Source organism: Lissotriton helveticus, chromosome 1_1, assembly GCF_964261635.1.
Source record: "Lissotriton helveticus chromosome 1_1, aLisHel1.1, whole genome shotgun sequence".
Taxonomy (NCBI): domain Eukaryota; kingdom Metazoa; phylum Chordata; class Amphibia; order Caudata; family Salamandridae; genus Lissotriton; species Lissotriton helveticus.
This window is the reverse complement of record NC_136057.1, coordinates 1,429,170,438-1,429,195,150: the sequence shown is the minus strand read 5'-3', so window position 1 is coordinate 1,429,195,150 and position 24,713 is coordinate 1,429,170,438. Positions and strand designations below refer to the sequence as shown.

The following is a 24,713-nucleotide window of genomic DNA, read 5'->3' as shown; positions in this document are numbered from 1 at the left end:
GTAGGAAATAGGGAAGATAAAGACTCATTAAAAAATAAAATTATACGCTGGATCAGGAACAAGAGGCAATGCTTGTCTGTGGTGTGCTCAGACATGGAGAGGGCAGTGTGCCTGGAGGGAGGAAATGAGACATTGGATATCATTAGGACGACCATGGTCAATAGGGACATAGTAGAGGGATTGATCATGATGGACAGAAGAACAAATGCGTCAGGCAAAGTAATCCAGTGCTTCCAACTAAATTATCCTAGAGAGACTTTAACAGCACGACTTAGCCATGGAAATCCCACTACTATTGAGGTGGTGCCCAACCACCCAACATCAAATCTTGACCTAGTGGATTGACTAAAGGTAGAAGTACAGGTAAACTTGATGACAGATAAGCAACCTGACTGGGAAGAAAGCCTCAGAGGTAGCACCCCATTGAACAGGACAGGTGCAGGAAGGCACCAAATACAACATATAATCAAAGCTGAAGTTAGCAATGGAGCAGAGCTTAATTTAGAAGAACTAACCATGACCCACGAAGTACCTCCAAATAGACCAATTCCCTTAGCTATTGTCTCCTGAAATGTTGCAGGCCTAAAACAAAAACTTGAGGATCTAGATGGCACAGGTATATAGACACATTTGATATCTGCCTCTTTCAGGAGACATGGCTGCTGATCCCCCCATTTAAGTTGGGATATAAAACATACTATAAGAATGCTGTTTCATCTCAGAGAGGAAGACCCTCAGGGGGGCTTATAATATGGACAATAATTACCCTGGGAATGCGGATCAACGTCCACACGATAGATTTGCTCGACCTACTGGCAGTAAATATAGGAACGAAGATCCACAGTAAAGAAAAACTCCACTTATTCAATGTCTGTAATAGACCAACCATGCAGAATCTCAACTCTAAAACCATCAACCTATTAAGTAGCTCCCTGGACCTCGTAGACCCCACTGATACTGTGGTGGTATGCAGGGATTTTAACTGCACTTATGAACCACTAAACTGCCTAGAAAGCCTAACAGAGCCCAAGGCTCTGTTAGGCTTTCTAGGCAGTTTAGTGGTAGGTTTAGGTCTAGGTTTAGGTTTAGTGGTAGGTTTAGGTCTAGGCTGGGTAGGTCGAGTTAGATGGACTAACTCGACCTACCCAGAGTAGAAAGGGAAACTAAACTCAACAATCACTACAATTATGCTGCCATTTTAGACTGGTCTCTCTCTCTCTCTTTGTCGGCCATCATGAACTAGTCTTTTTCACGATTTGACCACACTCTAAGAACTGGCCTCTTTAGACTATTTTCAACTAGCGAATGTCTGCCTTTTATTGCAGTATTATACCTCTACTTGATTTTAATGCACCGATCATTAGCTCATCTATTTCTGGCTGCTCTTTAGTCACATTTTTGATTCATTTAGCTCTTTGTTTGCACCTGTACTTGGTTCCAGCTTATCATTAGCATTATACCTCTACTTGTATACTGTACAATTGTTATAAGTTGCACCCATTTCACCTTCTATTGCTGTATTGCACCGATCACTACCTCATGTTTTATATATTTACATATTATCTTTTCCTCTGCATTTCACTTTCTATTGTTGTATTGCACCGATTACTACCTCATATTTTATCCTTTATATTTATATATATACCTTCTTTTTTTCTTTTCTGTAAGCTGCACCCATTTCACTTTTATCCCTGGAATGCACCATTTGCTACCTCCTATATTTTGATGATGTTGACCGCTCACTAGTGTCACCTCCATGTAACTTACTGTGTGCTTCTATTTGTGTATCGCACCGATTACCACCTCATATTTCTATATAGTTATATATATATCTTTTATTTGACCCCGTTGCTTATCTGTATTAATTGTATTTTTGATGTACATGACTGTACTGTTTACTCTTCTGAACTACCTGTTCGACTATGCTCCCTCATTTACCCCTTCTGTGTAAAGCGCTCTGATATCTGCTAAGATCTTGTCCGCGCTATATAAAACTTTAAAAATAAATAAAATAAATAAATAAATAAATAAGGATATAGCGCGAGGACTACCACAGTTTGGGGCCAGACCACAAAAACTATGTATAAATGCCGCAATTCAGATAATGCAGCTTACTATTGAACACCGTCTAAGGGCTGACAATGGAAGCGTGACTAACAATGAGAACAACAACCACTCCTTAAACACTTTTAAACGAGGTAGCTCACAGTCAAGAATAGACTATATAGTACACAGTACACATAGTTGGAGCAAGCGCATGTGCGTAAGACGTACAACGTAGTTTTTTTCTATTATTGAAGAGACGCGAGGAGAAGGGTAGGGAGAGCAAAGGCAGGGTAGGCGGCAAACAACTGGTTAAGTGTCTTTTAATTCATTTGTTAAAGGTCTTTGGCAGGGGGGAGGGTGCGGCTAACTCCGCTCTGCCACAGAGGCGTCGTTTTTACCTACTCCGCGTGCGCCATGGATCGCGGAGTAGGCAAAAATCCACAAACTCCGTTGTTGTAGCAGAGTTACCCTCCCAGGGTTAGTTATAATATGTAAGGTCACAAATGGAAGCTAAAAAAAACTAAGGTTATAAGGGTATTATAATATGTGAGGTCACAAGTAAAACCTGGGCCTAACTATATCACTCATGACATGGTCAGTGACATCACTGATGACATCATCCACAAAATCACTAACGTACCCGCTCACACCCCCATAGAACCTTTCATACACCCACTCCCACTCCCACTCCCACACAACCATTCACAGACCCATTCACAGACACATCCCAGTAATTACACACCCACTCATGGATTCATAGCTCTACAGACATATCTCCTCACTCAACCATGCAGTCATTCATACACCCACTCACTAATGCAGCCACTGACAAAACCACTCATAAATCCATACAGCCACTCACACACTGAGTCAGTCATCCATAGAGCTACTCAAATACCTACTCACTCACCCATACAGTCAATCACACAGCCACTTCCTCACCCATACAGTTACATACACACTCACTCACTTACTCATAGCTAGCAACACATACTCACCTATACACTCACTGACACAAGCACATACTCACCCTTACAGCCACTCTCACATTCACTCACTTACCCATACAGTTACCCATATAACCCATCACTCACCTATACTGCCTTTCATATACCCAGTTATTCACCCATTTACCACTGACACATCCACTCACTCATCGATCAAGCCATACACACCCTCACTAACCCATACAGCGACTGACTCACCCAGCCATTTATACATAAAGGCAGTCACACACCCTCTCACCCACATAGATAGACATACATACAGGTACCCAGACAACCAATCACTCACCAACACAGCCACTCATGTACCCACTCACACACCCATGCAGCCACTTAGACACCACCTGACAGACTGATGCAGAAATTCACACAACCAGTCACTCACCATGCATTCACTGATACACCTAATCACTCACTTATACAGTCAGCCATGCACCCACTGAATCATCCATACAGGCACTCATACACCCACTGATTTCCCAATGCACTTTGGGAGATATATTTAACACTCATAAACATTTGGAAACACTCACAGTCACTGGATGATGTCATCAGTAATGTCATCCGTGATGTCACTTAGCATGTCATGAATTATGTAATATGTGAGGTCATAAGCAGTGCATTGCGGGGGCACAAGTTATAGTTAGCTCAACTAATTATAAGTGCTGAATTTCACTGACTTTGCACGAGTGGAACATGAGCCTAACTATAAAATTTCTGTAACCTTTGGGTTTTTTCAGTAAAAATGTTTTTGTTTTGCTAATAATTTTGGTGCCGTTTGATGAACCTTCACAAAAGTCTCAGAACTAACGTACCATTCACTTTAACTGCTGCCTTGAAAGTTTCAGGACGATTCGTCAAGTGGGGATTGAGATAAAAGGGGGTCCCAAAATGGGTTTTCCCAATGTTCCTGTAGGGTTTTTCAACATGAGTACAGCCCTAGCTGCTGGATGGAATCACAGCACATTTGGCAGAAAAGTAGCTATTGGTCCAGAGAAGAGCCATTTTGTGATTTGGTGTCAATCCATTCAGTAGTTTTAGAGATATTAACCAAAATCCAAATCTGTATATCTATGGGCACGGAACCTCCAGGATCCAACAGTTCCAGTGCTGAAATATGATTGGCTGCCAACACTTCAACCAGGAAGTGTTGGCAGCCATTTTGGGACTCGCCTTCAGTCAAGTTTCACATCAAATATTAAAAATAACACAAAGGGGGCAGGTTAGGAATACCCTGACCCTCTAGGTGTGGTGGTGGGACCCCAGAGAGACTCCGCTGGGGTTAAACACATTTTTTTCCTATTTTGCTGTGAAATCACAAGTGGATATGCAAATTTGCTGCAAATTTGTTTTTTTTAAAACAAACGTGGTCTCCAGCTTTTGCTTTTGATTAAGCCCATAAGTGGGCCAGGTTTTGAGGCATGCCTGCTTTATTAAAGTAAAGGTTGGGACTGCTTGCGGCCACCCTCCATGGGCATTTATATGACCTGGGGACAACTACTTGGGGCTTTAAAATGAAAATTGTGCAGACAGGTTGCATGGACCTCCCCAGATCCCAGGGACCACCACCTCCCTATGGCTAAATAGAAGGAATAGGGGGGCCTTGCAGACCCCCACGTGCCCCGGGGACAGCACCTCCATGGGGCCACAACATCATTTTTAAAGTTGGAGGGGGCATGCAGAAGTGGGAGGGGGCATGTGCCCCCCCTTACAGGCCAAATATGGCCATGGAGACCAACACATCTCTGGGACCAGCCTTTCATCAACCCCTCCAGGTCCAGCTCCTGCCCACCCCTGGGACATAGCAGTTTGCTCTGAGTTGGTGGGTGCTTTGACAGATCCTGGCAAGTCAGAGAAAACATTAACTGACTGAGAGTGGAGTATTCATCTGTTTCCTTGCCCACTGTCAAGGGGGCAGGTGAACAGATGAAAAGATTGCAGACTGAGAGTGGAGTATTCATCTGTTTCCTTGCCACTGTCAAGGGGACAGGTGAACAGATGAAAAGATTGCTGTCTAACACAGGGAGCTGCATGTCTATCAGCTCTCTGTATGTGAGAGCAATGCTGTCTCCTGCTGGAGACGAGGAGCCAAGCGATACAAAAGGGGATGATGGATGGAGCGTATGAGCAAATCAAACACTCACCCCCAGTCAACTGATCTGGGTTTAATCCATCACCATTCTTTAGCTCACTCAAACACCCCAGTTCAGACATGGCCATATGCAAATCAGTCTGACCCTGTGCCTCATGGGAACAGTCCAGCCCGAACTGCCAAGCCATGTCTCAAACTTTCCCAATCGATAGTACCCACTGCGATACTTTTTTGGCAACATTTCATGCAGCAGGAACAAATACCTTTACAAAACATTCTTAATGGTTGTGTATTCACAGCCGCATTTTCTTTAATTTTTTACCCAGCGCTATGTTGTTTAGGTCACTGAGCATACGCACGGAACGTGCATACTCGCGTGATCAATTTAACTTTATTGTTACACGTACATCAAGTTGGGATGAGCGGGGATGGACTGTAGAATGGTTGCCATTAACAATACCCCAGCACTGATTGTAGCACACTTGTGCTTTTACAAATAGTGGCTTAACATGAGAGTGGAAGCTATGTGCTAGGAGCCAGCAGAGACCACTGGGGCATTCAGGCTCCCCCTGAAGACCCCAATGGCGGTGACTGCATACCTTCAGTGGGCTTCAGGGCACCCAGCATTTGAAATCCAGGCCCTGGTGGTTGTGTCCTTGGGGCCAAAATATACCTAGGAGGGGGCCATGTGGCCCCATACAGATAATTCCAGGCCCCAGAGGATGGGGTCCCTGGGGCTGATATCATCCCCCCACTCCATTGAAATCTGTCTGGAAAGGAATGAGATAAATTAGCAAAAGATGGCAACCGAGGGGAAAGCTGAAAGGAGAGGCTGCAGACAAAAGAAAGCAGCTTGAAATGAATGACAGAAAAGGAGAGAAAAATGAAAGTAATGAAAATAAAAAGAAAGCAGTGGAAAAATACAGAAGCCTTGTTTGCTACAAGTAAAATTGAGGGAGATACAAGCCGAGGTTGATGCACCTAATGCAGAGTAGTATATGTTATCTGCCACCCTCCAGGTCTCATCCTGGTGAAATAGTTCAGAAGTTAATATACTGACTGCAGCCATAAATGTGTAGACTGCAGGTCACCGATCCTAAAAAGATTCACAAAGCCTGATGTATTAATGGACATACTGTTGACTTGTAGGTTTCACACGTCCATCATAGGATGCAATCCTAGAGAGATCATTGGGTTAATGCCCCTATGGCAGAAATGCATATGTTGCAGGTTTCGGTCCTAGTGAAACTAAACTGTAGTGTGCATGAATTCATCATTGTGTTGTGGACAAATATGTGGATTGCTGCATGTCAGCGGTTGAGCAAATGTGCTGGACTGTACCAGGTTAGAGTCTGAGGATTATCGTAGACATAGAGAACAAAGGCACACTGCTGCCAGCGTGCAAGTTTGACATGTTCACTAGTGTGTGTGTGTGTGTGTGTGTGCGGGTGTGTGTGTGTGTGTGTGTGTGTGTGTGTGTGTTTGGAGTTTACATCTGCTTTGAATATTAGCCTCAAACCGCCACTCCGCGAGAGAAACTAATGCTCTTTTATAGGTGTCTTGTGTTAAGTGTGCCTTGAAAGTTCCTCTCTGTTGGTAAATTTTCCAAATAAATCGAGGTTAGGGGCAAATATTTTAAATTGTATCAATTATTCGACCAATACTAACATAGTGTATATGTGATTCATTTACAACAGCCTTTCTCAAACATAGCTTGGATTTGTGATAATTATGCACAGAGTTCTAGCTTTAGTGTACTTACACTTGGGTTAATATACAATGTACTACAACATTTCAGCTAAAAAGCGAATTCTTGTGTTAATCAATGGAGGCATAACATGACATCTGCCGCCGTATATTTTTTTGGGTGTCTATTACTCTATGTTTCAAAGGTAAAAAATGTCCCGAGTAAAACAATGGACATCCAAAAGTATATCCAAACTCAGTATAACTCCTGAAGGTATCTCACTATAGACAGCATGCCCATTCAATAGGCGGGAAAGGCAAAGGTACAAATGCACATATGGGACAAAGGTTCATCGGTGTGTAGCAGGCTATAAAAATGTCTGAGACATATCACAACATAGAGAATTTAGGCTGTAGTCATATTTTAAGGCATATAGTAACACATGTTTGGTAAAAATCTTATTTCAAAGATATTTTTATTATCAAAAACAGTTCACACAATCAATTGTAATTTATGAACACCATTAAAAAACAGGTTAAAACCCCATATTACATATAGGCAATTATTTACTCATAATAAAAAAATTTAAACTTTTATGCAACATCATTACAAACACAAAGAATCACAAAGGTCGACGCGGCGTTTCGGTTTTTTTCTTTGAACACCTTCTTCAGGACTGATTCTTATTCCAGAAAAGTAAAAATGGCTCTGCTGGAGGGTACTGACTATCCCAGAAAGGAAAAATCACCATCTGCCGTATTCAATTAACAGGTGTGAAAGCCCTCTTTGGTTTGGGTACTGGACCAATGTTCATTAACTAGCCATCTGTATTGACAGGCGTGCTTCAGGTCGTGTCTCTGGACCTGTTGGTCTGTTTTATTCTTGTTGGGTATTGCTGCCAGGAGGAGCCACCGTTAAATGAAGCGGTTCTTTACCAGGTAAATAGGGAATCAAACACCGCTGATATCTTGATCTTTTCGGGAAATCTACCGGAGGTGACTGATGTGACGGGCTGCCAGGAGAAAGGAGCAGGGAGGCCGACCATAATCTGAAAGATAACTACACAGTCACGTGATCATCCTCAAGTCAGGTGACAAGTTGTACGCTGTCCTACGATCATACCAAAGAAGATCAAGATATCAGCGGTGTTTGATTCCCTATTTACCTGGTAAAGAACCGCTTCATTTAACGGTGGCTCCTCCTGGCAGCAATACCCAACAAGAATAAAACAGACCAACAGGTCCAGAGACACAACCTGAAGCACGCCTGTCAATACAGATGGCTAGTTAATGAACATTGGTCCAGTACCCAAACCAAAGAGGGCTTTCACACCTGTTAATTGAATACGGCAGATGGTGATTTTTCCTTTCTGGGATAGTCAGTACCCTCCAGCAGAGCCATTTTTACTTTTCTGGAATAAGAATCAGTCCTGAAGAAGGTGTTCAAAGAAAAAAACCGAAACGCCGCGTCGACCTTTGTGATTCTTTGTGTTTTTAATGATGTTGCATAAAAGTTTAAAAAATGTTATTATGAGTAAATAATTGCCTATATGTAATATGGGGTTTTAACCTGTTTTTTAATGGTGTTCATAAATTACAATTGATTGTGTGAACTGTTTTTGATAATAAAAATATCTTTGAAACAAGATTTTTACCAAACATGTGTTACTATACGCCTTAAAATATGACTACAGCCTAAATTCTCTATGTTGTGATATGTCTCAGACATTTTTATAGCCTGCTACACACCGATGAACCTTTGTCCCATATGTGCATTTGTACCTTTGCCTTTCCCGCCTATTGAATGGGCATGCTGTCTATAGTGAGATACCTTCAGGAGTTATACTGAGTTTGGATATACTTTTGGATGTCCATTGTTTTACTCGGGACATTTTTTACCTTTGATGCTTATCTTTTCCCCCCAGTCCCTTATAAGTCTGTGAGGGGTCCTCCTTTCTTTGTTTATAAATATTACTCTATGTTGTTATGTGCGCCAGTCATTGTATGTTGTGTTGTTTATCTGAGACTGTGGTGCACTTGTTGCAGGCTACAGCATCTTCCTTGCAGTCTGTGCTAATAGATGTGTGTTGTGCTGGCACTGCAGTTGGGTTCTTTCTTTTTGCATGTTGCCGCTCTGCGATGTGGTTGTGTGTGTGTCTGATTTATGTCCATTTCTAATTAATGCTGGTGTTACCTGTGCTCATTTGCAAAAACAGAAAAAAACTCATCGACTCATGCATTCCCTCACAGACCCACTCAGACACTCATGCTTTCACTCACAGACTAACTCACACAGTCATGAAGGCACTCGCAAACCCACTTAGACACTCTTACACCCACTTACATCCCATCTAGACCCTCACTCAGACACTCATGCACTCACTCAGACACTCACTCTCAAAGGTTACATGTTACAAATAAGAAATACCTTTCAAAAACAACTTAGAAATGTACTAAAAAATCTTAAGGTTACAGGGATGTTATACCTGTGCAATAACATTAAAAGACATTGAAATTCATACAAAAAAACAAAGGTTACAGAAACATTATAGTTAGGAATTCTTTAAAGGAAAAACCTTAGAAATTCACTGAAAAAAATAAATATTACAGCGACTTTATAGTTTAGAATTTTAAACAAAGCTTAGATATTCACTGAAAAAACTAAACTAAAGGTTATAGGGACTTTGCTTAGATTTCACTCGTACAAAACCAGTGAAATTCAGAAGTTATAGTTTACTTACACCCCTGCCATCTACTGCTCATGACCTCACATATTCCATCACTCATGGCATGGTTAGTGACATCACTGATGACATCTCAAATGATATCACTGATGACATCAACAGATTCACTCACACATCCACTCACACATCCACTCACACAACCACACACTCACTCACCCACACAGCTACTCATTCAACCACTCACTCACATACCCAAACATTCATACATATAGCTACTCATACACCCACGTACTTACCTAAACAGCCAGACCCACTCACTCACCCATACAGTCTCTCAACACAGCCATTGACTTAGCCATGTTTTTTCTCAGTGAGTATATGTATATTAGTATGGAGAGATATAAAAAGATAGATAGATATAAAGCGATAGATAGATATAAAGAGATAGATAGATAGATAGATAGATAGATAGATAGATAGATAGATAGATAGATAGGTAGATAGGTAGATAGATAGATAGATAGATAGATAGATAGATAGATAGATAGATAGATAGATAGATAGATAGATAGATAGATAGATAGATAGATAGATAGATAGATAGATAGATAGATAGATAGATAGATAGATAGATAGATAGATAGATAGATAGATAGATAGATAGATAGATAGATATTAATGAGGGTCTGACAATGCAGAATTAAAAAAAAAGGTTTGTGGAGATAATTCTGCCACCAGATTTTAAATTGTTTGTATCTCATTCTGTGTTACTGCTTTTATAGTTTTTTCCCCCTCAACTTAACATTTATAACGCATGTAAATACTGTAAAGCTAGCTAAGTTTTGAAAAAAACATAAGAAAGTTTGCTGAAGAAAATCTATGAATGTCCTTAACCTTCAGAGCACTTACCACCAAGTTTCTGCCTCTAATCTTTTTATGCACATTTGTAGGCTGACTGCCTATGTGGTCAAGATTTTCGCCTTGGCAGACAACCTCATCAGCATTCAGAGGGATGTGATCTGTGGCTCGGTGGAGTGGCTCGTCTTGAACAAGCAGAAGCCAGGTGGTGTTTTCAAGGAGGACCAGGCTGTGAGCAGCCGAGCGATGATGGTATGTACTAATGTATGCTTCTTGTGATGGAGTACTGGTTTACATACTTTATCTTAAATTCTTATACTGCCCACACTTCTCTGAGGTCAGTTAAGAGTAATAGAGGTGCACAGAACAAGGGAACACAGTCAAGAGCATGGATCTAGAGGGTACTCATGGTGGAGCCACTATACATCACTGGGATCCAGAGACGGAGTAGACAGAGAGGTTTTTAGTGCTCCTTCGAACTTCATGTAGTGAGGTTCCTGTCGTAGAGGAGCAGGTGTGAGTTGCAGAGGGCAGAGCTCTGTATGTGTACTTTTATTCCTCCCTTCTACTTGTATCGTTGTGACATGATACTCAAAAAAGGCTTGTTAACCAGCATGCTACTGACCTTTTGTTAAAAATAATTTCTGACCAAGCTAAACTATTTTATCAAAAGCATGGAGACCAGGGTGGGCAAAAAAAACCTTGACAGCCGTACACGAAAAGTAGGTAACTATTTGTAATAGTAAACTTGCAGTACTTAGAGGGCACACATGTTTATTTATTTTTCTGAATTTGCAGCACTGTTTTGTTGCTTTGTGTCACTTCAAAGTGCTCAGAGATTCTGTTTGCATACAGAGAGACAAAAACAGGAATTCTGAAACGATAGGCAGTCTCTATGACATTAGTGAGTTTTGTGCCTGCCAGAAGTAAATAGATGTTTAATAGCAACACATTATGTTGAAACACGTCCTAGATTTACATAGAGTCATAAAAATACAACAAAGGCCATCTAACCTGCGGTTTCCAAATCTGTTCTGAGTTTAAAGAGGCACAAAAACATCCAGATACAAATCACATTTCTGCCAGGTTAATGTGAAATTCTTTGGTCCAGTTTTGTTGTTTGAACTAAAAATAGATGATAATTGGTTGCAAACTGTTTTTGCACTTTTTGGAACTGTTTGGAATGTTTAGTAATTTTTGCAATATCTTTTACCCCTGGCTTATAATAATAACAACTACTTAGTATTATTTTTTACACCCTTTTCTCATACAGGGTGGTGCCAGTGGAAATGAACCGGAAGCATCTCTCACTGCCTTTGTACTCGTTGCCCTTGCAGAGAGCAGAGAAATCTGTGGGGCTAAAGTGAATGTAAGCATTTTCATATACCAACAGGATTGTCAAATTTCTTCTTTGACTTGTTCATCTAAGAGGGATCATTAAACTACTGCTAGCTCTTCTTCTGTACATTAATAACCTGAAGCAGAATGTATTGACACATATTTTTGCTGTCTTTCCCCTGAAGTAAAAAATCACTACCAATCTGTTACACTTTTGCAAGAAATACATTCTGGCATTAATCCAATCTGCTATTAAATACCTAATGGTGGAAGCAGACTTTTTAAAATCCTAAATATTAATGGACTTAATCATAGGAGGTACCATTGAATTACACTCAGCAGATGATGTCCAACTGCCAGGTTTACAACCAATGCAGGAACACAGCAGGAGTGTCTTATTGTACAGCCATGGCCTCAAACAGCAGCTATTAAAGCATTACCATGGCTGATGTGATTGTGTATAGCATCTGAATAAGGATGGCCCATAGTTAGAAAACTATATAAAAATCTGCATCATTATCACACCATTCTTTTTCAGCTAGGTCTGATCTGATTCTTTATTGATATAGGTATTGATAATCATATTGCAGCAAAGCCTAGGTTTTCACATTCTCTGTCACCACAATGGCTAGAGGCCTGGATATATAATTTATCCCAGGGCAGGACATGTTGCTTCTTATTCTCTTCAACATTTAGGTGTGCCTGAAGTTCTTGTACTCATAGTCAGTGGTCCAATGGCGGCACTGTGACGATTAGCGTGTTTGGAATGTGTCTAATGTAAATGCATGTAATGATATTCAGTCCAAATACATTGTCGTAGGCACAAGCATGTCCTGGCCTTTTAAACATAAGAATCTTCTGGAACTCTCCAATTGTAACAACGAGCATTGTAGGTAGGTTTTTTATTAACTGTACAATTAATTAAAATCTTTACAGTAAAAGAGAAAGTACAAAGATCGATAATTCTGAAAAACGTTCTTTCATGTTTAAAAAAAAAAAAGATAAAAATAGAGGTGTGTACCTTTGCTGATTGGGATAATGATATATAGAGAGAAAACAATCTGTGGGGAGAAGAAAACAACTCCCACAGTCTTAGTCCCATTGATTATGCCTTCCCAACATTTGTATTGGTTAGGATAAGTCTTTACTTTCTTGGTTACGCGGGCGAGCAGGAGGCTTTTTCAGTGAAACAACGTGTCTAGTTCAGTTCAGCTCATGTCGGTTCTTGTTGTGGTGAGTATCCTGGCCGAAGAGATACTCTCATTGTGAGTTTTTAGTGCTAAACTGATTTGGTTAACAAATTTCGCTGATCTCGCTAGGAACATGGTGTTAGTGGTTGACAAGCACAGGGCTGATGCTTCTGGGCATGTTGTTATGCTCTGATTGAGGCAGATCGGGCGCAGCAGTCGCCGGCGTTCACTCTTGAAATAAGGACAGCAGCAAAGAAGGTGCAGCCAGGATTCCCTTTTGTACGTACAAAGCCTGCAAGATATGGAAACCCCTTTTTGGGCCCAAGCGGGGTTGAAATCAGCTATCCCGAGCGTGATCAGCCTCATGGATAGAATTTTTCTTCGGACATGTGTTGTGATGGCCTCGCTTAGATATGGTTGTGCTTTGCCCACCGTATAGGAGTTGTTTCGGGGTTCCAAATTGGAGCTTCGACAAAGGGATCTATAGTCAAGTTCAAAGGAGATTTCATTCACTTGTTTGTTGATAGCTCTCTTCCAAACATTCAGCGGGATGTCCTGCTGCGGCAAAGTTTCTTCTACTAACTTAAGAGCTTTAGTTGCATTTCCCAGCCTAATGTGCCATGTCGATGCTGGGTCTTCAAAGATGGGTCTCAGATGGTGTTTTAGGGAGTTAGCCGGGGCCTTTAATATCCTTAGATACAGTTTAATAAGCTCCCTCTGGCCGATCACTTCTGGCCTTGCTAGGCCAAGCTCCAGTCTCAGCCTGGTTCTCCTTGCAGACCTTGGCATATGTAACACCGACTTATATGCCTTAACTTGGGCAGAGGTGAGAAGTGCGTCCAACTTCCCTGGAAATGCCAAGTGCCCATAAGAGATTGAGGGCAGAAGTTTTGCTCTTAAAGCTATCAGAATTGGGCTAGCAGAGGGACTGATCAGGTTCCGGTTTAGTTGTCTTAGCAGGTGTGTTACCTTGTTGGCTTTTGAGGCCAGATGATTGAGATGGACATTTGCTTTGGCCCGTTCCGAGAACCAAACCCCCAGGTAGTTGTAAGAGGCCACGGAGTGTATTTGATCGTTCCCCAACTGCCACTGTGAGTGCCGTTTCTGACGGAACGATCCGAAGATGATGACCTTGGTTTTCCCTTTGTTGACCGTCAGACTATTGGCGATGTTGAAGCTGTTTAGGGCCATTAGAGCTCTTTGTAGACCTATCTTTGTGTGATCCATTATGGCCGTGTCGTTGGCGTACTGTAAGAGTGGTAGCCTTATGCTTCCTAGTCTGGGTGCTACTAGGCTGGCACCTTTTAGTGACTCTCCCAAATCCGCAGTATATAGATTAAATAGGAGGGGGCCAGCGCGCACCCTTGCTTCGGCCCATTTGCTGTAGCTATTTTGCAAGTGACAGTGTGTGTGCTTGTTTTGACCCGCACCCAGGTGGCCTCGTAAAGTGCCATTATAGCCTTCGAAAGTTTCAGTGTTATCCCCCATTTTTCTAATTTCCACCAAAGGCGTTTTCTGTCCACTTTGTCAAATGCAGTACTGTAGTCCACAAAGCAGCAGAATAGTGGGGGATGGTTCTTCTGGGTTGCCTTGGCTGAAAGATGTGCTAGCGCCAGGACGTTGTCCATTGTGGAGGCCTTGGCCCTGAAACCAGTCTGATATGTTGGTATTATTGTCTCCTCTTCGGCCCATTTTTCCAGGTCGCTGAGTAACAGTTGGGCGTATGCCTTGGCCTCCAAGTCGAGCAGGGCGATGAGCCTATAATTCGAAGGCTCGGAGCGGTCACCTTTTTTGAAGATGGGAAACCGTATGGAGCCCCTCCAAGAGTCAGGGATTATAGTGGTCTGGTAAGTGTAGTTAAAGAGTGGAGTTAGAAGTGATGCCCAGAACTCTGATGCCTGTTTAAAGACCGGCGCTGGGATCCCATTGGGCCCCGGTGCGCCGTCATTCCTCATCCGCTTGATGGTATTGATAACCTGTCTGGTGTTTGTCCAGGTTGGTGTGGTAGTGACGGCGGCAACCGGGGAGCTACTACCCCTTATCTTGTTTCTTGGGGTTGAGGTGGATGTTTCTGGCTGGAGGCAAGGCTGTTGGACTTTCTCGGTTAGCTCCACCTTGTCCGTTGTCGAGGGTTTGTGACTGGGGGCTTGTTCATATAGCTGTTTCACGTATTGGATCCAGACTTTTTCAGCTACCCCGTTTTCTCTCGTTGGCCCTCGGTTACTCTGCTGATTGATGAAACTCCAGAGTCGAGCAGGGTTCTTTTCTTTGAGAAGAAGGAAGACTTTTAGCCATTTACTTTCCATATCTGTTTTTTTTAGTTCCCATAACTTCTTCCTTAGGGAGGTCCTCAGTTCCGATATTGAGGGCCCTTCTGCTTGGCGGCCACCTCTTTTCTTTGCTGCGCGAGCCTTGCGCAGAAGTCGTTTAAGTTCCCGGATATCCTGGGGGCAAGTTTTCCGGTTCTTAAAGGGCGCTTTTGTCATTGAATTTTGTGATTTAGAATTGCCGAGTTTGTTTTGTAGGTCGTCAATAATTTGCGCACATCCTGTTGTGGGGGGGCCGAGTGCGAGCAGACTCCCTTGCTGTATCTGACACATCCATGATTGAAGTTTTCCCTCTGTCTTGTCTGTCCACAACGAGCATTGTGTTTTTGTCTTCTGTTTTGAATCTTCTACTTTATAAGTTTACCTTACATTAAAATAAATGCTTTGGCATGACCTCCTATTGTTGAATGTTGCATTATTGAAACCTAGTATGAAATAAAAATTAAAACATCAAGGCAAATGAAGACAGTCAAATAATGGTGATTAAGGTGATCGTGCAAAATAAACAAAGTAAGCGGGCTCCAGCTGTTTAATTTGCTATTCCTGTATTTATGTGATAACATTGATGCTGTTCTGTTGAGAGTAAGCTTTCAATACTGACTGCATTTAACTTTCTGCTTCATCTCTTCATCTGTTTACCACTTAGAGTTTGGAAGGAAGTATTCAGAAAGCTTCTGATTACTTGTTGAAGAAGTATGCAACCCTTACAAAACCCTATGCGGTAGCTATAACCGCGTATGCTTTGGCTATGGTCAACAAACTTCCTGATGACAGAAAGCTCATGGAAATGTCAACAGGTGAGTAACCACAGATGAAAATAGTGAAGAGCAAGAGAGTGGGGGTGATGCAAAGTTGGCTAAAGAAAGAGCTGGGGAGCAAGGGATATCAGCAAAATGAATGGTGAGAAACTGAAACAAAAAAGAAGCAAGCAACATTTGCAGGAGCAGTACTTGAGTATCGTGTAGTTCCTCCGACCCCTCAGGAACTGTGCGTTTTGGATGACCTAAACTGAGGGCTTGGTGTGCAGACAGACTCTGGACACCTCCACAGAATAAGTCAGCCGTTAGACCTGCTAGCTCTATAGTGCCACTATCACACCCCTGTATTCTACAACGGTGTCAGTAGTTTCTGGCAACCACTGAACATGACAACCCTGATTCCTCAGGTATTGTGGAAACAATACGGTATATTTCACTCAGTCATTCGTGCTTGCTTTTTTCAGGATACATAGAATGAAGATTGGAACGGTTTCAATAATTATTTATTGGCCAAGAGTCAGTCTAGTATGAAACATATTAGCTGCAAAAATCAAAAGACAGGAGCAGACAAACATAATCGCTAGTACCAATATTGTAAAAAGTAGATACATTTCTACCATAGTGCTAATAAGGTTGAATAAAAGCATATTACATAAAACAGTAGCTTTGGCATAATGCTACGATGCGTAGCCTACCTAACTGTGCCTAGCCTAGATGTGTAGGTGAAGCATGTATGTGTAAGTGCTACGATATGTCCTAATGGAACCTAATAGAGCCAAGAATCCCTCTGGAAGTGCTAGCCCCTCACCTGATGTTTCTGAATGAAGGACCCCATCTCTGCATCGAGGATGGCACCCCGCAAATGATGGCAGATCTCTGCGTGTCGAAGGATCAACTGCCAGAGCCTTGTCTCAACTTGGAAGGAATTCTCCTCTCTCTTGTAAGGGAAGTAAGTGTCTTTTATGCTAAAGTGGTCACTCTGGGGTTTTTCTAGAATCAATATGTTTTGAAAACATTCGCTAATTCCCTGCTAATCCTTTCCTAAACAAATATAGTCATGCACAGCTAGCTGCCATGAATGAAAAAAAGTGTTCACCCTTATACAGAATACATCTATTATGCCTGGGGACATGTTTATGTTCATCGGGTACAGGGATTAAGATATGGTAACAAGAGCCTGTTAAAAGGTAAAAGGTCATCGGTATGTACATGATGGGACTGCCCTAAAAGACATGAAACCCACTCCTCATAAAAAGGTCAACAAAGTCAGCTAGGTAATGACAGTAAATGCTTAAAAAAAGCATATAAAAAACCTTTATTTTAAAAGCATACTAAAAAAGCACTTGAAATGTCTAAATAGTGTGCATTAAAAAGGTCTATATGAAAGGTATTCTTACCTAAAAAAGCGTTCATAAAAAGGTCCTCTATATCTTGAAAATAATGTCATTGTTTTTCTGAGCACCTTGAAAGCCACTATGTTCCTATAGGGCAGAGAAGATAAACAAAAACTGTTCAAAATTCTATTAGGTACATGTTTAAAAATTGCCCAAACAGTTCCCAGCACAGGAAGGCCAGATTTTTTAAGAATCCTGTCCTGAAGACTCAAAATCACTGTACATGTCATCGGCAGGAGGCAGTCATTCGAGTATATCTAGTATGAGATCCAATGAGCAGAGATGGTCATTACTAGTTCCCATGGCAACCATCTGGGAAGAATTAGATGCCTGTGTGCCTGAGACTGATGCCTGCATATCCGTGGTGCAGCAGATATCCATTCCAACAGGAACTGATGCATCCCGTGGAGTCTCTAGGAATGCCATCATCAACATGGGAACACAATGTGGACAACTGTGCGCATGGGCCTGTAAAGGCGCCAGGATCATGTCTGGGTCCGGCGGCACAACCGATGGAAGTGTCAGACAGAGATCCAACATGTGTCCAAATCCACAAAAGCGGCAGCGGAATACTGGTAGGATGCAGTCGAGCCAGGCCGGTCTGAAAGACAAGAACCAATGCTCCCTCATCTCTTGAGGCCAAGGTATACCCAGGAAGAACACCAATCGCTCATGACAACTTCGCTCCAGAAATGTTCTCTCCATGTCCCGGGTGATATTGACATCCATTGCGAAGCAATAGGAGTAAAATGAAGATGCCTGCTACTGAAAGCAGGTCCAAAGGAAGCCCTCCAAAAATGCTTCCAAGTACGGAGTGTATAAATGATGGAATCACTCCAAAAATGTTTTGAAAGGTGGTTAACAGACCTGATCCAACGCTCTTAAATAAGTGTACGATACCACTTGTATCAGACATGTTAAAGATACGATGGACCATTTCTCCGAAGTGGAGAGGGAAGTTTGTACAGACCATCGCCTGTATCTCTGCCGAAGACCTTGCCACGTGGAGATCAAAAGTCTCTTGTGCTGAAGTTAAGGCCAAATTATGCTGAAACAGCATGGCTTTCAGTCTGCTCAGAGAATCAAACCCTAAGTTGGATACATTCAGTGAAGGCCACAGTGGTGCTTCCCTAACTGTGCGAGCTGAGGGAAACAAACAATACTTGCTTACAACAAATAACCCTGGAGTTGACAGTCACTAGATAAGCAATGCTGGGCATCATACCACAGCAGCCTTGGTCATTCAGCATCATGTAACTCCCATTGGAAAGTAACTCGAAAAACTGGATGAATTGTGGCAGCTGGAGAACCCTTCAGGTAGCAGGATAAGTTTCCGCATTAAAGCCCTTTGCAGCGATATTTCTTTACATACTAAAGACCCACTCAAGGCCATTTCACAGTTTTAACCACTCAAGAAAACTGCCTTTTCCTACTTCCTGCACCTATATGTGTATGGCAACTCCCAGGTTCCTCTTATGTCCCCTTCTCCCAACGCTTCATACCTGCCTACTGGGTAATATTTCAGGCAGTACTGGAATTGGAATGTCGTGATCGACAGTGTGTTATAGCCATAGATTAACCATTCCATAGATGGTGACTCTGCTACAGAAAAGGGTAAGTTCTCTAGTTTTTCAATTAGCAGCATGGTGTACTTCGCATCTCTGCATGCCATGGTCAAATGTCTGTTGGTCAGATTGTAAGCCGAAAACAATTTGTTCTTTTAATGTATTACCGTAGAACGTGGCCAGAACGTAATGACTGAAGCGTCCAGCTTAAAAGCATAATAGCGCGTATCTGCGATTGCCCATGTTGTGAGATAGACAAATCTTGTTCCATTATGTCGACAGCTGAGGCCACAATATTGCCCAATGAATAAATACGAGACAAGATTGTTGTCATGCCTTTTCTAGGTTTATTCTATGTATTTCACAAAGTCTCTCTGCAGCTTAATAGGTGAAAGTGAGGGGATGCTCGGTTTTTTTCTGTCTTTGATTTTTGCAAACCCATAACAGGTAGTCTGTTGCACTGTTCAGGAAAACCCTCTGTAACGGTATGAGGCAAGCTCTAAATAAAGCATCAGTTCCCTGAACCTGCCACTCTCTTGACCCCCAGATGGATTTTGTGTCTATAGTGTCTCTCCAGTAGTCAAAACCCTATATACACAGTTGGGAGATAAAATGTGCTGAATATATCAGCTTTGTGTTTGTTAGCATAATTTTCTTTGCTGTTGCATTAGTCTGTGTAACTTTGTAGTAAAACAATTCTGGGTCCAATGTATTGCACCCTGAAAAATATGCGATTTTCTGTGCGAATGTAGCAGAACTACTTTGTGGTGGTGTTGGGCAATGTTCCCATTGATGGTACACATTAGCAGTGTATGGTACGCTTGCTCTATGCAAAAAATCATGACCATAATGCTGGTAACAAAACAGGGTATCGTAGTCAGTTTATCTTCACATAATTCCCTATAAGAAAATGCAGGAGACCGAGATCATCTGCGGCGTACCCCAGGGCTCATCCCTCAGCCCACCGCTGTTCAAAATCTACATGGCACCGCTCGCCCACGATGCCCGATTACACGACCTCAACATCATCTCCTATGCAGATGATACCTAGCTGATCTTCTCCCTCACCAAGGACGCCCACACCGCCAAAATCAACCTCCACAAAGGAATGAAGGCCATCGCCGAATGGATGAGGAACAGCCAACTGAAGCTGAATTCGGACAAGATGGAGGTCCTCATCCTCGGATCCACCCCTTCAGCCTGGGATGACTCCTGGTTGCCGACCGCACTGGGAACAGCTCCAACACCCACCAACCACGCACGTAACCTAGGGGTCATCCTCGACTCCACCCTCTCCATGACTAAGCAGGTCAATGGCGTCTCTTCCTCCTGCTTCAACACGCTCCACATGCTCCAAAAAAACTACAAGTAGATCCCCATAGAAACGAGAAGAACGGTCCCCCAGGCCCTCGTCAGCAGCAGGTTGGACTATGGAAACACCCTCTACACAGGATCATCAGCCAAATACCTGAAAGGCTTCAACGCCTCTGCACGCCTGATCCTCGACATCACTCGTAACAGCCAAATCACATCCCAGCTGAGAGACCTGCACTGGCTCCCCTTCAACAAGAGAATAACCTTCAAGCTCCTCACCCACACACACAAGGCACTCCACAACACCGAACCAGCATACCTCAACAGACGACTCAGCTTCTACACCCCCACCCGCCAGCTCTGCTCCGACGGCCTCGCCCTCGCCACAGTCCCCTGCATCCGAAGTGCGACCTCGGTGGCAGATCATTCTTCCACCTTGCTGCCAAGACCAGGAACACCCTCCCCATCCACCTACGGCAGGCCCTAGACCTACTGACCTTCATAAGATTCCTCAAGACCTGGCTTATCGAGCAGTAGCAGCATTCCACACCTCCCCAGCGCCTTGAGACCCTCACTGGTAAGTAGTGCGCTTTTATAAACGCTATGATTGATTGATTAATTGATACGCATAGTATTCACAGTTTCAGTGTCCCAATCAGAGAGTGTACAGGGGTAATTAAATCATTTAAAGACATTTTAAACAAATGTTGAACTTTCAAATGTTCAGTGGGGCCATATACTTCATAAGAAACTTTATCCCAAACTTCACCATGTATTGTAATTGCTGTAATGTTCACCAGGGACAAGTCTCTTTGTTCAAAATATGATGACGTATGTGGTTTCAGGACCAAGCTCACGGATTGTACTGCAGGGCATTCTGGGAGATAATGTCCATTCAGAAGCAGAAAAAAGACAGTCACTGTGCCAATCCAAATCAAATGATATACCACCCCTATTGCGAACCAAATAAGCAACCAAGGTGGCATAGGTGGTAAGTCATTTTGAGAAAAAGATAGAATTGGCAACATTTTTCGTTCTTTAAAGTGGGTGGCGTTTGATCAGGTTCACTTGAATCTGAAGAAAAATCATCGAAGTTGAGGAAGTTGCCGGACGCCGTTCGAGCTATCTTTGGTAGCTCTGCTGTTTTTGTAGAACTGGCAGATAAGTTGTTTGAAGGCACATTAATGTAGGCATCATTGTTATTCCTAATCACAACTTGCATTGTTATTTCTTCTTGATGCTTTACAGTCTCAACTGGTGTGATTTGTAATTCATTATTCGTTGCTCATCACTCTGTGTTGGGGAGTCTTGAAAGATTATCAGTCTTTCCATCTGAACTTCCTGTATGGTAGCAGGAGGAAATCTGCGGCTACTCAGGACCTCACGCGGCCTACTGTTGAGAATCGGCCACATGATGCGGTTTAGACCAATCTTTTTTCTTTTTTGCCGGCAAGAGGTAGAAGAAGTACTGTTCTTGTTCCCACTACTGCCAGGACAGGTACAGCTGTTCTGTAAGATGGCTGTTTTCTGTCTACGATCTTTTCTCTGACCAGGTCCCAAATCTTTGGGACCAAGGCTGGTCTTGCTAGAACTGGTTTTCCCTCCCCAGTGGCGGTGCGTTTGACTTGCACGTTGCTTTATAATGCTCAGAATTCTTTGACTTCCTGTAAAACAGCCAAACGATTGTTCAGTTCAAATGGTTTTGCATCCGCCACTGTGCTGGCACAATCGAGATCAGGCACCCACATTCTTTTCCCAAGCAGGCTTTCATATGGAGTACGTCCTCCCAATAATTTTCTAGGTCCCCGTTTTTCCTCTCCACCACCGAATTTCTCTCGGGGTGGTTGGGAGAAGAGTACCGCAAGGCCACGCCCATACTTCCCATGGCTTCCTTGTAAGCCAGAGAGGTTAATGCGGAACCACGGTCGGAATGCAACGTGCCAATTGTGTATGTCCTGATGAGGACTCACGAATCCTTTATAACAGTTTGAGCGTCAGCTGATCGCTGGGGCCAAACCCATAGGAATCTATAGCATGAATCTGCTGCCACCAAGATGTACTTGAAAGCCCCGTCTGAGTTTTAAGGGGCCGCAGGGGTCCAAATAGACACGTGAGTGGTCCGTCTGAAATCAGTAATGGTGTCTATGGGACCTGTGAATGGTGGAAACCTTCATCTGCTGGCAAATATCGCACTTCAGGATATAGTCCTTCATTTGTCTCATCAGCCTGGACTACCAGTAATGCTGCTTCAATAATCCAATTGCCGCAGTGACCCCTGCATGTGCTGAGCCCAGAAACTCGTTTGCAGCTAGTATTAAACCTAATCTGCGATCTTTGTTTGGTATTACTCTATCCCCTACTCCAGGAATTTGAGCATACAGTGTGTTATGCGCATCTAACTTGTAGGAGTACTTGAGTGGAAAGCCTTTTGGCAGTATGGGTGAGCTGTTCTTTGAGACATTGATAGCTACTAGTATATATGCATCTATTCTCATGTGTGAATGAGTGATTGTGGTAACGGCAACAGTTCGCACTGTAGCCTTGGCAGTTTCATCACCCAGTGAATTCCATTCAATGTGTACGCCAACACGCTGCTGACTCAAGGTGTGAATAACTTGAGCCCATGGCAGGCATGCTTTGCCACTTGTTCCCATAATAATTTGTGTTTTATCGTGCCACCCTTGGAGTCTTTCAACCTATTCTGGCCCCAGTAGTGAAGATATTCATTATAAGATTGCACACAGTAAAACGAAACGCACCAAATCAGTGTGGGAAATTCCTAATTCGTATACTGTAGTGCTTTTAGTTCTGCCAGCTGTGTGGTACAATCTCCTAGAGATTGTGTAGTCGTACTTCTGGGGTGGAACTTACCATCCCTCATCAGACCTTTCACTATAGCACATGCAGCACTATATTGCTGTTTACTTTCTATGGCAGGTTGCGCAGAACCGTCAGTCTAATTGATGTATTCATACTAGTCTAGAGGCAAGATTTTGTTCAGGAGAGGGTATTCTTGTTGATATTGCAGGAATGCTTGTGTTCTGAGGCTTGGATCATATCTATATTCTACATCTGTTGCAGTGAGAGAATTAGCCCATTGTATCCAATGTGGATGCCGTGTCTTTGCATTTGGAATGCTGGCTTTAGTTACCGCTTCTAAAGTCGGTATCAGGGTTACAACAATGATTTGTTTCCCCTGTGCTAGTGGTCATTCTCTCGCTACAGCAGTCTGTACTGCTGTCAGAATTTTTTCTGTTGCTGCAAATCGATTGTCAGCATTTGTGTACAGTTAAGATTTGTATGCTATATCGTAACTGTCTCACCTTCATTGAACTTGATGTAAGTATACCCTGATAGCCCGGGGGCGACTCGTATTACTAGGTTGCGGAATTGTACTCATGTCTGAAAGTGTTTTGAAGCTATCATGTCGGCTTGAACTGAGCGTAGTGTCTGTATGTGTCTGAGTCCACTTGTTTGCTGTGAAATCAGGTCTGTTTGAGTCATAGAAAGGTTTGACTCTTTCTGCATAGTCTGGAATGTATGTTCTACTTTAATGCTAAAATGGATTGTAAACCCTTCAGTCTTCTTTGGAGGCTGGATTAGCACACATTTTTCTAGAAAATTTGCCTTCACTTGACAGCTTATATCCCAAAAATAGGACGCTGAGATCGGCAAATTTAGATTTTTTTAAGTTAAATTTGTTGCCCAAATTGGCAAAACCAATAATTAGGACACTGCCTATTCATCGTACCTTTGTAATAGCTCTGATACCCTTGTCGAGAATAACCCGGGGCTGTTCTTATAACCTTGGGGCAGGCGACAAAATGCCGCTGAGTGCCGAGGGCAGAACATCCCATCAAATATCGTCTATCAGGAGCTATATTTTGGCAGAAGAATCCATTAGAGATATCTAGTATTGTTTTGTATTTCTTCCGCACAATGTTATTCATTAATGCAGTGCTGTGTGCGTTATGAACTGCAAATGTTTTTGTGCATGTGTTCAAGTGTCTGTAATCTAAAACCAAACGATATGTGTTGTCAGGTTTCATTACGGGAAACAAAGGGTTGTTCATTCACGAGGTGCAAGTTTCAATCACACCACTTGATTTTCAAGTTGGTCTAAGATTTTTTTTTACCGGTTCCTTTGCTTAATTTTTAATAGGGTACTGTCTCTGTGGAGTTGGAGTAGTTTTTAATGGAGTTTCGTGGTGTTTGGACTTCACGTCCCACCCTACATGGTTGCGGTATAATGCCAGAGCTAGCACTTGCACCCACTCCAGCGCATATGAATGTTTTAAGGAAACATGAATGAGGTTGGAAAAAGCAGGCAAAATGACGCTTTCTCCCTTTGGGCAATTCATTATAAATTCAGGCGTCCAATTATTTTCTGCTAACAAGATGGCATATCCAAATGTCAAATTTTCCCAAAAGGGACCTTTAATTTTTCTTGTCATGTC

General features: G+C 42.6%; 1 protein-coding gene across 1 annotated transcript in view; it reads left to right on the top strand.

The window, feature by feature from the left end:
* The window catches only part of LOC144764166 (A.superbus venom factor 1-like), a 1,132,054-nt gene that overhangs the window by 634,927 nt on the left and 472,414 nt on the right, over nucleotides 1–24,713 (top strand). The window contains exons 25-27 of the mRNA XM_078650288.1: nucleotides 10,463–10,622; nucleotides 11,644–11,739; nucleotides 15,872–16,022. Of these exons, the coding sequence (XP_078506414.1) occupies nucleotides 10,463–10,622; nucleotides 11,644–11,739; nucleotides 15,872–16,022 (407 nt within the window). The remainder of the gene's footprint in view (nucleotides 1–10,462; nucleotides 10,623–11,643; nucleotides 11,740–15,871; nucleotides 16,023–24,713) is intronic.